The sequence below is a fragment of the Trachemys scripta genome, chromosome 12 (genome assembly GCF_013100865.1).
Source record: "Trachemys scripta elegans isolate TJP31775 chromosome 12, CAS_Tse_1.0, whole genome shotgun sequence".
NCBI lineage: Eukaryota > Metazoa > Chordata > Testudines > Emydidae > Trachemys > Trachemys scripta.
The window spans coordinates 8,333,704-8,346,973 of NC_048309.1; the positions used below are offsets into that span (position 1 = coordinate 8,333,704).

Here is a 13,270-nt window from a genome sequence, read left to right on the forward strand (position 1 = left end):
GCTGTTCACACTGGCGCTTGTCCTCCACAAAACTTTTGTCTTTCGTGTGGGTGGGGAGGGTGTCTATTTTTTTTAACACTTCTGAATGACAGAAGTTTTGTCTTTCACTTGCCAGTGTAGATCAACCTCATGACAAAATGCTGATGAATCAGCTGTTAGTATATTGTGTTAAAGCAGGCTTCAGGCCTTATAAAATGCTCTTTTGGGCAGTGTATGGCCATAGGATAGATACCTCTGATTATTTGTAGTGTAAATAGGGCTTGTGGTAATTAAGTTTCTTGTGTGAACATCAGTTTAAATTCTCTGACTGAACTGAAATATCTGTTACTTCTAGACTGTTTCATGCAGGATGGTTTAATGCTCGGGGTGGACACGCTTCAGAGGAGGGTTTTTAAATTCAGCAAAAATGATTGGGAAAGAGTAACTAAAAATGTCACAATATTATGTTTTTTACTTTTGTACTGCTGCCATTTTTAAAAACACCTTTGTGCCAAAGTTGACAATGAACCTACCCAAAAATAATTAAAATGTTGAGCTAAAATCTGAAGCTCCATCACAAGTGATGTAGAGAATACAAATATTGACTTTATTTTCTTTCAGTCCCTGTGGTAAAACCAACAGTATTACCTGGAAACAAAGCTCTGTCCACTGTTTCAGCACAAGCAGCTGCCGCTCAAAAGAATAAACTGAAAGAACCTGGGGGAGGTTCTTTTAGGTAAGGAACCAAAATCCTTGTTTCTGTACACGAGGCCTGAACATTGAAACCACTGGGAGGCTTTGCAGTGGCTTCATTGGTGCATTGGGTCAGGGCTATATAGATTTGGACGGGGGAGAAAGTAATTTGAGGAGGCTTCCTCTATGTGCTCGTTTGTTTCTTAAAGATTTTTTTTCCCCTCCAAGCTGTTGTTGGCCTCTTAGCTTACTGGTACCTAAAACAACGCTGTCAAATGTTTTGTCTGGGCAGCAAATAGAAAGTATTCCTCCTTCTCTCTACTATGCTCAGGCTTCCTCCACTCCACTTTATGCTGAACACATCTGCCACCCAGCCTTTTCCATAGTAGTGGGTGCATTCTGTTGCTGTCTTATGGAAGCAATGTAATCTAGGTTTCTACAAGATGTGAAAACCTCCAGGATCATGGAAGAGAGGACCTGTGAGAGCGGCAGGGCAAGGCTGTCAAAGCACACTCAGGGTTCTAAGCTGAATGACAGTTTAAGGAACCAAAAAAATATTTTGCATCCTCTGTTTTTGTATGCTCAAGCCAAATTTACAGGTTTACTTTATTGACTGCAGATTTGCAATGTTCTTACTTTGGTAAATGTGAAGTGTGTATCATTGTATGTACTTATGGGGAAAAGACAGCTATAACTTTTGACCTATTTCTACATGCTTTGAAAGTTTTATTGCTACAGTGTCGCAGTTCAGGCCAACTGCACCTGTATTTCTCCAGTCTGTGGTCCTGAGGACACCTACTTCAGGCTCCCCAGCCATACCTGTTTTGGGCAGAGATGTATGCATCTCTCCCTCTTGACTGGGGTTTTGTCCTGGGGTTCCCTGCCTACACTGTCAGACTGCCAAAACCAGCTTTGCTTCCCCCCCTCCTCTCCCCAGGGGCTATAAACAGCAGAATTGCCCATAGGTATAAGTTACCACACTTGCTTTTCCTAAGCAAGCACGTTTATTCTTAAAACGAATGCATTACGGGGAAAACATCTTAAAAACAATAAGAGACTACACACATGCTAATCTTACCAGCGATCACTCCTCAGCTCAGAATGGGTTCTGCCAGGTGATCAGTCCTTCAAATCCCACCAAGGGGTTTTTCTGTGGTTACAAGTTCATAACCGCCTTGGCCCAGAACAAGCATGCCCATGGATTTGAGAGTTACTCCATTATACAGTTTGGGTTTTTGATCTGGAAATAGGTAATTCATAGTCAATAGGTCTCTCCTCAGGGCATTACTTCAAAAGGCTGGGTTTTTGCCTAACCAGAGGAGTTACATTTACATATACCTCCCCCTAGAGATTTCCTGGGAAACCCACTTTAAAGTTCATGTGATTGCAAATAATCCTTTGACATTCATAACACTTCCCTGTAAACTGTTTACATTAGTCAAAAGCAACAGAGAGTCCTGTAGGACCTTTAAGACTAACAGATGTATTGGAGCATAAGCTTTCGTGGGTCCGACGAAGTGGGCATTAACTGGGGTTTTGTCCTTGGGTTCCCTGCCTACACTGTCAGACTGCCAAAACCAACTTTGCTTCTCCCCACATCCCACCAGAGGCTATAAACAGCAGAATTGCCCATAGGTATAAGTTAGCACACTTGCTTTTCCTAAGCAAGCACATTTATTCACCCACAAAAGCTTATGCTCCAATACATCTATTAGTCTTAAAGGTGCCACAGGACCCTCTGTTGCTTTTTACGGATCCAGACTAACACGGCTACCTTTCTGATACATTAGTCAAGTCTTCTCCCTTGAGATGTTACATAAACATTTGCATTTTTAATACAATGAACTCCTAAAATAATTGAACTTAATTCAGTAAGATTTAACTTAATTCAGTGAGGTTTGTCCAGGAAATTGCCATGTCGGTCGCAGGGTGTGCATGGTTAATGTGGGTGTGCACACAAAGCTCTGACCCCACAATCAACAACACTAGGTTTTGGCATCCACAACTTCACACACAGATTCCCCTTAGATTAGTAAGGTTTTGCAAAGCTGCAGGAGCTCAGTGGGTCTCAGGTTTCTAATGAACTTACAGAGCACTTTAGATTCCTAATGGCTTTTTAAAGTTTTTTTTTTAATATAGATAAAAAATTAAGATAAAACTAATCATATGCCCGACATGGGATGTACATTTATATTGTGCTGTCACACATCAATTTCTCTTGTCCTCATTTTTCTCTACGAGCACCCATTTTCTGTGTCCCACCTTTCTTTGAAACAGCAGTTTTTCCTGTGATGTGTAGTACCTATGTGCAGTAGGCTAGGGGAATCATGATATGTATGGTGAGGTGGATGGGTAGAGAGTAATTCTGAAGGATATGTTAATTCAAAGTTTGATTTCATTAAGCAGCAAGAAAACGAAGTCTTCTAAAATTCTAATTTTATTTTGTGGAGTAGAAGAATTGATTTGGGCATAGATATTGAAAACTGAAGAGCTTTTAAGTCAGTCTCTTATGCAGCAGGGTTGTAGAACTTGTGTTATATACAGTTGCATTGAGCAGCATGTCTATACATGTCCTAAATATGTTGTAATGATTTTTCTCTTCCCAAGGGATGATGATGATATTAATGATGTTGCATCAATGGCTGGAGTCAACCTATCAGAAGAGAGTGCACGGATATTGGCCACAAATTCTGAGTTAGTAGGCACATTAACAAGGTCCTGTAAAGACGAAACCTTCCTACTTCCAGCATCTTTGCAAAGAAGGATACTAGAAATAGGTATGTTGACACCTGCTAGTTTAATTGTTATAAACACTAATTTTACTAAATCTGTTTTCTTAAAAATGGGTTTAAAAATAATTAAATATGCCAGAATAGTTTTATGCATTGGTATCTTCTGACATTCATTTTCAACTGCTATACCTTGAGATTAGAAAAAATAACACAAGCTTTTTAGGAACTTTTCAAACTGTGGCTCTTGGATAAGAGTTGCTTGTTTTTTATAGCAAAAAAAATATATCACTAGATCTGATTGACAACCTTTTGCTGAATGTTTTTTATACTATAAGCCGATCAAAAAACAGCAATAAATATTGGGGGAAAAACTGGAAAAACATTTTGACCAGCTGTATAATAATTCACACTAATCACAAATTGTAAATCACTTACTTTTGTAATTAGTGAGTAAATAGAGCAATGATACTACATCATAAAACTTCATTAATTTTATTTGTTTCTAATACTTTATAGTATACTGGTAAATCTTCTATGGCATATTTTGCAGTGCTTATGAAAATTTAGTAGAGTGAGAACTTCTCTACAGCGTCACATGTTAAATCTTGGCTGATATAAAGGCCTCTATTTTTTGTTTGTGAATTACTTACAAATTTTTGCAGTTGGGTTAGCAAAAGTCAGCTGTATTGTAAAATATGTCTTTGCAACCGAGTGGTACTAAAAGCGTCATTTCAATTTTAACCACAGGTAAAAAACATGGAATAACGGAAATCCATCCTGATGTAGTTAGCTATGTATCGCATGCAACACAACAAAGGTTACAGAATCTTGTAGAAAAAGTATCGGAGACTGCCCAACAAAAGAATGTTTCTTATAAGGTAATTTAATTGTGCAAATGGGTAGTGTTCCACAAATGATGCTTTCACCTCTGGGCAAATGCACTCAGATCTGATCATGGACTGCACTGAAACTTGGGGCTGCTTATAAGGAGCATTTGAAACCCCCAGAACAAGGATGGGTCTAGACAGAATCTCTAAGAAGTAGTATTTTTGAGTGCCCAACCTTGTCTACCGTTACAGCTTTTGTGGGAACTGATATTGCAGGTGGTAAGATGGCAGCTCCCAATATACCAGGGGGACAGAATGGAGGAAGGGGAGGAGGAAGGTTGCACGATGATGATATTGCAAACTAGCTTGCTTAGGCTTTCATGTTGTTTGAGGACACTGCCTTGAGAATTAGAGGTTCTCTTGGCCATGTGCCATGGATCATTTGAACGGACAAGATAGAAAGCTTTGTTGGATGACTGAAATTTGTTATAGAAAGGTTATCTATTGCAGTTCCTTTTGAAAGAATCATATATATTTTAGTGTACAAAAAGTTTAATTAGACCTGGCCTAATTTCAAAAAAATTAAAGTTGGCGTGGTCACTGTGTAGACCCTGGTTAATGTACCCGTCCAAAACAATCAAACATACTTATTCCATGCAATACTCTTTCTATAGAATTTAAAAAGAATGTTCTGCAGTAACTAACTTTTTTTAAAAATAGGAGGTTGAATATGAAGCCTGTCAGAGTTGAGATTTCCTCTTGAGAATCTAAATAAGCTAGACTAGAGTATGCACAGTGATATTTTCTTTATTTTATAAAAAGATGTTATAAATTTAAGATAATCAGCAAAGGCAAATGAAGACCCAAACAAGAAATGTGGGTGGATTTAAAGTAGCAGGATGCAACTTTATAAACTTTTTAAATGAACTGATGCCAGGCAACTGTCCCCCTTCCCACCTGTCATGTATTAATAGGGTCCAGTTTGGGATTAACTGTCCGTAAACCAAACGACTACAAGGAAAGGAGGGAAGCCTTCCCTCAGCCTAACCCTCCATACCTGGACATGAGATTCAGTCTAGCTGCTGAATCCCAACCATCTCCCAACACAAGGGGGAATTATGGTACAGATGAAGTGCTCTAACCTGTACAAGATTTAAGACCTCACTTCCACCCCACAGGCTAACAAGGTCTATGCCAGTCATCTCCTAGGTCTCATGCTCAGGTTAACTCTAGGAGCTAGCCTCCAGAAGCCTCTTCTCCACACTGGGTGTTAGTTGCATGTTGCAAAAATAGCTGAGTTTATCAACTTCTGCCCCTTCTTTTCAAATTATGATCCTTTATCCTTGCTATTCTAACCAGCCAGGCCCCTAGGATGCTGTGAGGAGTATGAGAGAAAAAACACACTGGCCACCTTTCTAATTTTGCACAGGAGGGAAAACTTCATCTCCTCCCATTGCCGTCTCCCCTCCCCCAAATAAAAAAAGTAGCAGTCTGGACATACACCCAGCAAACCTGGAAGCCTAGCACTTGCATCTACAACTTCCTGTAGGGCAAGGCAGATGGGGCAGCATCTTGGGGCACTAAATTTTGTGGGCCTACTCTGGAAGGACTACGATGGAGCCATTCTGTTCCTTTGCTTTACCCCACTTGGTCTCTGAGCAGCCAAGAGAGGTGAATATTCCTGTTTGTTCCCACCCACCCCTACACCTACCCACGCATGTGCTCCAGATGCATTCTGGGTGGGAAGGTGCTTGGAGGCTGAATGATCATCATCTTCCTTCCAAGCAAGTGATCATCCCCTGCTGGTCTGATCAACATCTGTCACTGCTGCGATGGGGTTGGAAGTGGAGATAGCAGTCAGTCTCTTATGGAGAATTACAGACTTCCGTATATGATTCCTGTAAGAACGGATAGAACACTGTGCCTCACAGAGCGCAATTTAAAAAAACACCTCTATGAAACGTGTTTAAAAGGCCAAAGTTATGTGATATACTTAAGTCAAACCTGATGAGATCACAGAACAGTACAGAGTGCTTGTTTCTTTTGTTTTTGTTTTTTAAATGGGTTTTAGCCCTAGTTTGACTGGTTTAAAGATAAACTTGGTGGTTGAAAAATACTAAGTGAGCATTTGAGCTTAAAAGCATCTTCTTAAACTGTACAGGACAAGCTACTAGCTTTGTTTTTAAGATTTGTAATGAAACGCATTTTTACTGCATTTTCAGGATGATGAAAGATATGAGCAAGCAAGTGATGTTCGGGCACAGCTCAAGTTCTTTGAACAACTTGATCAAATAGAAAAACAGAGAAAAGATGAACAAGAAAGGGAAATTTTAATGCGTGCAGCAAAGGCAAGTGTTTTGATTTTACTTAGATTTGCAAAGTCACGTTGGACGTCAAAAGAATAGGGTGCTTTCTCTTCTATAAGACATGCAGCGAAAGAGAGGAGTCTCTGTTTCTAATCTCAGCTTGGAGAGCACATACTTTAGAGCTCTGCTATGCTTTCCACTGTAAATCATGTAATGTAGGCCCCTCCCTGCCCCATTTCATTCGCATAAATCAAAAAAAAATTAAATCTAAATTTTTTTTTTTTGCACTCCTCTAAGCAAGAGAGAGACTTCTGCAATATTTTTATAGTCATTGGTCCTCCGTTGTGGACTAATCTCCTTGCTTTCTTTGAGAAAAGAAGAAACCAAGAGAATAAATTTTGCATGAGGCAATATTTGAATTGGAAAATGAATATTTATAGTTAGCGGACAGAGGAAGGGATTTGCTGACTCTTAGACCCTGGTTTTTCTGTTTCTTTAAGTGAGCAGTTACCCAATTTGTGTAAGCAACTATAGTAACTGTAGTGCAAATGGCCAGTTAGCCATTTATCTGGTCACTTGCTCAAGCAGTTACCTGATTTACATTGGCAGTTGTGGTACCTACGTTCATAATTAGGTGGGTAATTGTACGCCAAAGGGGTAACATTTCACAAAGGTCAAGGTCAAGTTCCCTTTTCTCAGGCATAGATTTAATCTGTGTTTGTGAATGCAGTAAATCACAAGCTCCAGTCTGTGTAGTTTGGGCCCCTACACAGGTAGCTAGAGACACGAATTTTCAGATACTTTGGATACCATTTGAGTCCACCAGAAGAGGAATGCGCTTTTTCCTTGCTGCATATTGCTATTGCATGGTTATAGTGAAGTAGAATTTTTATGGAAGCAACCTGTCTACTTAAGTCAAATGCAAAATAGGAACTCTTTTTTGTATTAATTGGATGCTGATTCTGAATAAAGAAATGAAAGAACAGTGATTTTTCATGTATCTAAGTGAAATACTGAAACAGTGAATGTAGCAATGATTTTTGGATTACTAAGTGAAATACTGAATGAATGTATATCATCAGTAACTGTACCTCTGTGATGGTATGCCGTAGAAATCCATAGCATCTGGGTGCCATATGTGTAATGATTCATAAAGACTTGCATTAAGAGAAGAAATTCCAAACTTGGGTACCCTAAGTTACCTAAAAATAGCTTTACATGTCTATCTACAAAGTGGTCTGATTTTTCAGAAGTGCTAAGCACCCTCTATTCCCATTGAAGCCAATGAAATAATTTCAAGAAACTACATATAGTTTAGTGTCCACTTCTTTTGCAATTTTATTAACTTATGTACTTCTTCCTCCTATACCCTTTACCAATATACAGTCTCGGTCTAGACAAGAAGACCCAGAACAGCTAAGGTTGAAACAGAAGGCCAAGGAGGTACGTGTTCAGATGAGCATGTCATTTAACAATCTAAATGTTCTCAGAAAATCAGAAGGGGGGAAAAAATGAATTGTAACTTTGTTCTGAAAAACACAGATGCAGCAACAAGAGCTAGCACAAATGAGACAGAGGGATGCCAACTTAACTGCATTAGCTGCGATTGGTCCTAGAAAGAAAAGAAAAGTGGATTCTCCAGGATCTGGATCAGGGACAGAGGTACAGTATAATTATAACTCTTGTATGCAAATATGCTATGGTTTTGTTACCCTGTCCTCTGCAACAGTCTTTCCCTTTATTATCTTCTTCCCTTGTTGCTGAAAGTTTCCTGAGCAGCAGAAATTATTTTAAAGTGCAGAAAGAATCATTTGATCCTGAGACTAGGGCTAATGTTAGCACTGCTTCCATGAGCAGAACATAGTAGAACACAATAGATCAGGCCCAAGAAAGGAAACTTTGGAACTGTTGGCCTTGTAGCATGCTTCCCTCCCAATCCCAGCCATGTTCAGCCTCCACAAGGAGGTAGTGGTTGCTTTCTGCATGGTAATTTTTCTCTACCAAGAGGCGTGTGCGTGTTAAATAAATAAAATCCTGTAACTTTATGGCTCTCCCATAGTAGGTTGGAATCCCCTGAAAGGGATTTGGGAAGGGGAACGTTCCAGAAGTGGAGTCAGAGGTTAGGTGTCTAGGAGGATACATGTTTCGGTGATGCAGAGAAGAGACCAGGGAAGACAGTGCAGTCAGTTACCGTGTTAACAGTAGCCAAACTGTAGGCTTTCTTTACTGCTAACCTCTTTGGGTATGTCTACACAACAGCTGGAAGTGTGCTTCCCGGTGCAGGTAGGCAGGCATGTTAGCTCTGCTCGAATTATGCTAAAAATACCAGTGCAGTCCAGGATGTGTATTCAGATGGCTAGCCCAAGGTGCCATCCATTCCAGTCCTGTCTACACTGCTACTCTCAGGGTGCTAGCTGGAGCAGAGCTAGTGTGTGACTGCCTACCCACATGGGAAAGTATGCTCTCCACTACAGTTGATGTACCCCTCTTCTTTGAGTCCCTATGTGTATTCCATTGTGGGTATGCATATGTTCCATGTGCCTGGAGCTGGAGAATTTTGAAAGCAGTGTCCGTTGGTCCACACATGCACCTTGGCTCACCTCATGTATCTGACTGAGGAGATAAAGGAACCAGGCAGCCAGACCAACTGCCTCTCCATTTCCTTCTCGCCACCGTAGGGTCTGGGTCAGAACCCCCGTGTCCAAAGCTTCAGCTTTCTCCTTTATCTGTGACTATTTAGATATCTGTAAATGGAGTTTAAAGTTTTAAAGGTTTTTTTTAATCTGATAGTTTGAGTTTTACGGTTAGTCAGTCTCCCCAACCTGGTACCCATTGGGTACCAGACTATGCCCATAACCTAAATTTGTGCTTCTCAGTCAGTGATGACTATTAATGCTGCTCGTACTGCCTCGGGGAAGCCCACTTTGCAGCAAGGTGCAATATCTGCCATTTGTTCCCCACCTGGAAAGGATGGAAACTTTGCCTTAGGAAGCACCTAATGGAAAAGGCCATGAAGCTGCACTCAGACCCAGGCTGGGTTACCCTTCAAAACCTCCCCTCCCCCCATCAGCTTGACTCAGTAAGGAGTGGGCATCTCCTGCCACATGGTCCAATTCAGGAGATGCCCACTCTCATTCAGGAGAGAGGGAGTCTACCCCCAGAGATCCCTCGGTGAGGTTTTACCAGGAGAGCAAGGAGCATTCTTACAAGCACAAGGCTAAGTCTCCAGATCCACATTGAAGAAGTTGGATTAAGCCCTGCCTAAACCAAGCAAGTCTTTTAAACTTAGCTCAAGAGAACATAGGATGTACTAAATCTCAGAGGCATGACAAGAAAGCTCACATATCTAGGGCACTATCAACACCAGATCACAATCCAGTGGCACCAGTGCCTCCAGTACACTACTGGGATCTGTAGGCACCAGTGAAGACGGATTACCAAGATCCTCGGTTATTTGCAGTACTGGTTTTGTCTTCAATGGCTGTGACAGAGACTGTCTCTACTGCATCTCCAGTGGTGCAGGCGAACAGGACCCCTCTAACTCCGGAAAGAGCGGAGACCTACGCTTTTTCTGAGGAGGTCCTTGCTTTCCCAAACCTGGAGTTTCCTGCTCCACTGGGCCCTCCCTGTTGAGAGAAGCTATGACTCCACCAGGGGAGCTGGCTTTTGGGTGGAGTTTGTCTCCCATTCCATCATTGAGCTATGATTTCCCTCCAATGGCACCGTCAGTGCCACCGTTGGAACCAGAATTGGTTGTCACCTCACTGGGAGATTGTCTTGCCCGATGAACCATTATTTCCTCCTCCATGACACACCTTCCCAGTCAGAAGGCCTGGCCCAGTTTGGGACCTGCTTCCACCTCATCACCTGCCTCGTAGCCATTGATACCCCATAGCATGGGGAGCTCCTCAATCCCCATTTGATCCATCTTTTTGGCCATACTCAACACAAGCTCCTGGAAGTCCTTCAGTCCTCTGGCTCCAGTCAAATAGCGCTCCCTGTTAACAAAGCCATCATGGAGCTAGCTAGAGTGGCCTGGCATACCCCAGTTACTGCGCTCCTATTCCAAGATGGCAGGCAAGCAGTATTGTGTCCCAGCCACCTCAGCCACGGGGGTTGGAGAGCTTGGAGTGTTAATGGCAGATCCTCCTTATGCTACATTCCATAAGGATAAAGTCTCATAATGTTTTTACCCCTAAATTCACCCACAAAGCAGTCTGTGAACCTGTTAGTTCACACTTGTGTTCTTTCAAAGACCTCTCTCATTCTCAGAAGAAAGGAGGCTGCATTCCCTCAATGTTCAGCGAGCCTTAGCCTTTTACCTGCAGAGAACAAAACTGATCAGGAAGTCTCCTAGACTATTTGTCGCTGTAGCAGAAAGGGTCAGGCTAGATGCTATGAAGGAATCTTTAAATGCATCTCAAGCTGTATTTTGCTCTATCGACTGTCTAATCTTCCACCTCCTCTTGGGGTAAGAGCTTATTTCACAAGAGTGAAAGCGATCTCTGTGGCATCGTTTCAAGAGTTGTCTACTTGACATTAGCAAGGCAGCTACATGGTGCTCCATCAACACCTTTGTTGAGACACTGTGCCTTGGTACAGGACTGCTCTGCTGATTATATCTTTAGGAATGGCAGTCCTTTGTTGTACTCTGCCATTTACAACCTCCCACCTCCTATTTGAGTACTGCTTGTCAATCACCCACAGTGGAATACATGCAGGGACTAGAACTTGAAGAGAAAGTTATTTACCTTTATAGTAACTGGAGGTTCTTTGAGATGTGCGATCCCTATTTGTATTCCACTACCTTCTGTCTTTCCCATCTGTTTTGGATCTTCTCTGATTCGTGGTAGAGAAGGAACTGGAGAGGTGGCTGGCCCACCGCACACCTTCATCTACTGAGTCAGAGGCATGAGGTAAGCCAGGGCATATGGTGCAGACCAACGGACACTGCTTTCAAAAGTATCCAGCTGTGTGTACATGGGGTGTGTACGTACAGATAGGGAACTACACATCTTGAAGAACCTCCAATTACTATAAGGTGAGTAAGTTCCTCTTCGAGCAGTTAATGCCATTGGGAACCACTGCTGTGCTAAAATGACTAAGCAAGGTAGTTTGAAATCATACTGAATTAGGCAGCAGGAACATCTATAAAATCGACATGGTTTCTAAATATTTACTAGCCAATTTTTTTTTAACAATTTTGGACTAACCCTAGTTTTTGCTGACATTAAGGACAATTGATTCAATCATTTTTTTGTAGTTAAAACTTCAACTGTTCAGTTGCGTTTTCTGCCAGGCACAGTTGCACTAGGTTTGGGGGCGGGAGGGGGGAGAAGTTGCTGGAGATAATTATGTTTGACTTTGTCAGCAGTGTACTCCATTTTTGGTAACTTTGTGTGCTCTATGCTCTGGTGCATTTGCAGACTTGTTAATAAACAGGAAATAGAGTCAGTGTTTCCTGTTGAAAGTACAATTTCTGTAATTCTTTTAAGCATTACAACTTCTTGGAGTTGGCACAGTTTTAAGGGTTTGCTCTGTAATTTTTGACTTGTGGATGGCAAAGAGGTGGCTCTCTAACTGATGATTCATGCAAAACTGATAGTAGCATACAAACAGTTAAATAATTCTTCCTGTGTATCACTTTCTGTATTAAGCATCCCATGTTCTTTATTGGTAAGTTAATTTGCATGAAAATAAGACCTTTGTTTCAGAATAGCTCATCTTCTTTATGTATTTTATTCTGCTTTTGAAGTAATAATTCTATGACATGATACTATATTATAACATCAAATTGGTTATGCAACAAATATGATAGTAGTAAATGACATTTTGACCCATTAAAGCATAGGCAACTTTTATTTGTATCTATCATGTTAAGCACCTTTTGACAGAAGTATATTAGTGTTCAGGTTTATTAAAATACATAAATTAGGGAGAAAAGAATTTATATAAAAATCTAAGCCAATAAAGATATATGGGTCAATTATAACAGTATAAACACAACAGTAAAAATTGCAAGATGCTACATTCTTATCTAAGACTATAAAAATTAATGTGCTCTGAGAAATATGTAATTAAAGCATATGATTGTCATGATGTGCAGGAATAGAGTCACTGGCACATGCAGTTACAATGTTGGCACTACCTATTTCTGCTGTGCAACTTATCTCTTAGTGCCATCTAGGTTATGGAATATATTTTACATTCACTGGGAATACCTGATGTATTCTAACTAAATCTGGCTAATTTAGTTGTCTCAGATTAATCAGTTACTGGTTATCCAATTAGAAACAGGTTCCCTTAGAAATCTAATCTTTTGTCTGATTAATTAAGAACCAGCTGCTTTTGATGTGATTCACAGCTGTGCCTTTGCTGTGTTTCACTTGACATTTTTAAATTGAGCTCCACTTGTCACCATTTGTATACAGTTTGTAGTTAGGACATATTACAAGAAGTGTGGAAAACAAGGTTTGTCACTACTTAGACACAGATTTGTAAATGTGAGCTTTTGATGTCAAAGGAATTCTGAATCTTAATTACATGTAAAGTCACCTCTACTTAGTAATTGTAGTGTTACAGAATTCAGTAATACAGATTGCAGTCGGGTTAGGGATTTCATACCTGACTAGTTCATTTAATTAAAAGTTAGCAAAAATATCCTCTTAATGCCTTGTATGCCACAACTCAAACATTTGTGGCCACACCTTTTACAGTGTTAATCTCTATATAT

General features: G+C 40.6%; 1 protein-coding gene across 1 annotated transcript in view; it reads left to right on the plus strand.

The window, feature by feature from the left end:
* The window catches only part of TAF4 (TATA-box binding protein associated factor 4), a 48,885-nt gene extending 39,455 nt beyond the window's left edge, over nt 1-9,430 (plus strand). The window contains exons 10-16 of the mRNA XM_034787598.1: nt 601-715; nt 3,280-3,449; nt 4,152-4,282; nt 6,454-6,579; nt 7,924-7,980; nt 8,080-8,221; nt 9,414-9,430. Of these exons, the coding sequence (XP_034643489.1) occupies nt 601-715; nt 3,280-3,449; nt 4,152-4,282; nt 6,454-6,579; nt 7,924-7,980; nt 8,080-8,221; nt 9,414-9,430 (758 nt within the window). The remainder of the gene's footprint in view (nt 1-600; nt 716-3,279; nt 3,450-4,151; nt 4,283-6,453; nt 6,580-7,923; nt 7,981-8,079; nt 8,222-9,413) is intronic.
* Nucleotides 9,431-13,270: the final 3,840 nt, after the last annotated feature.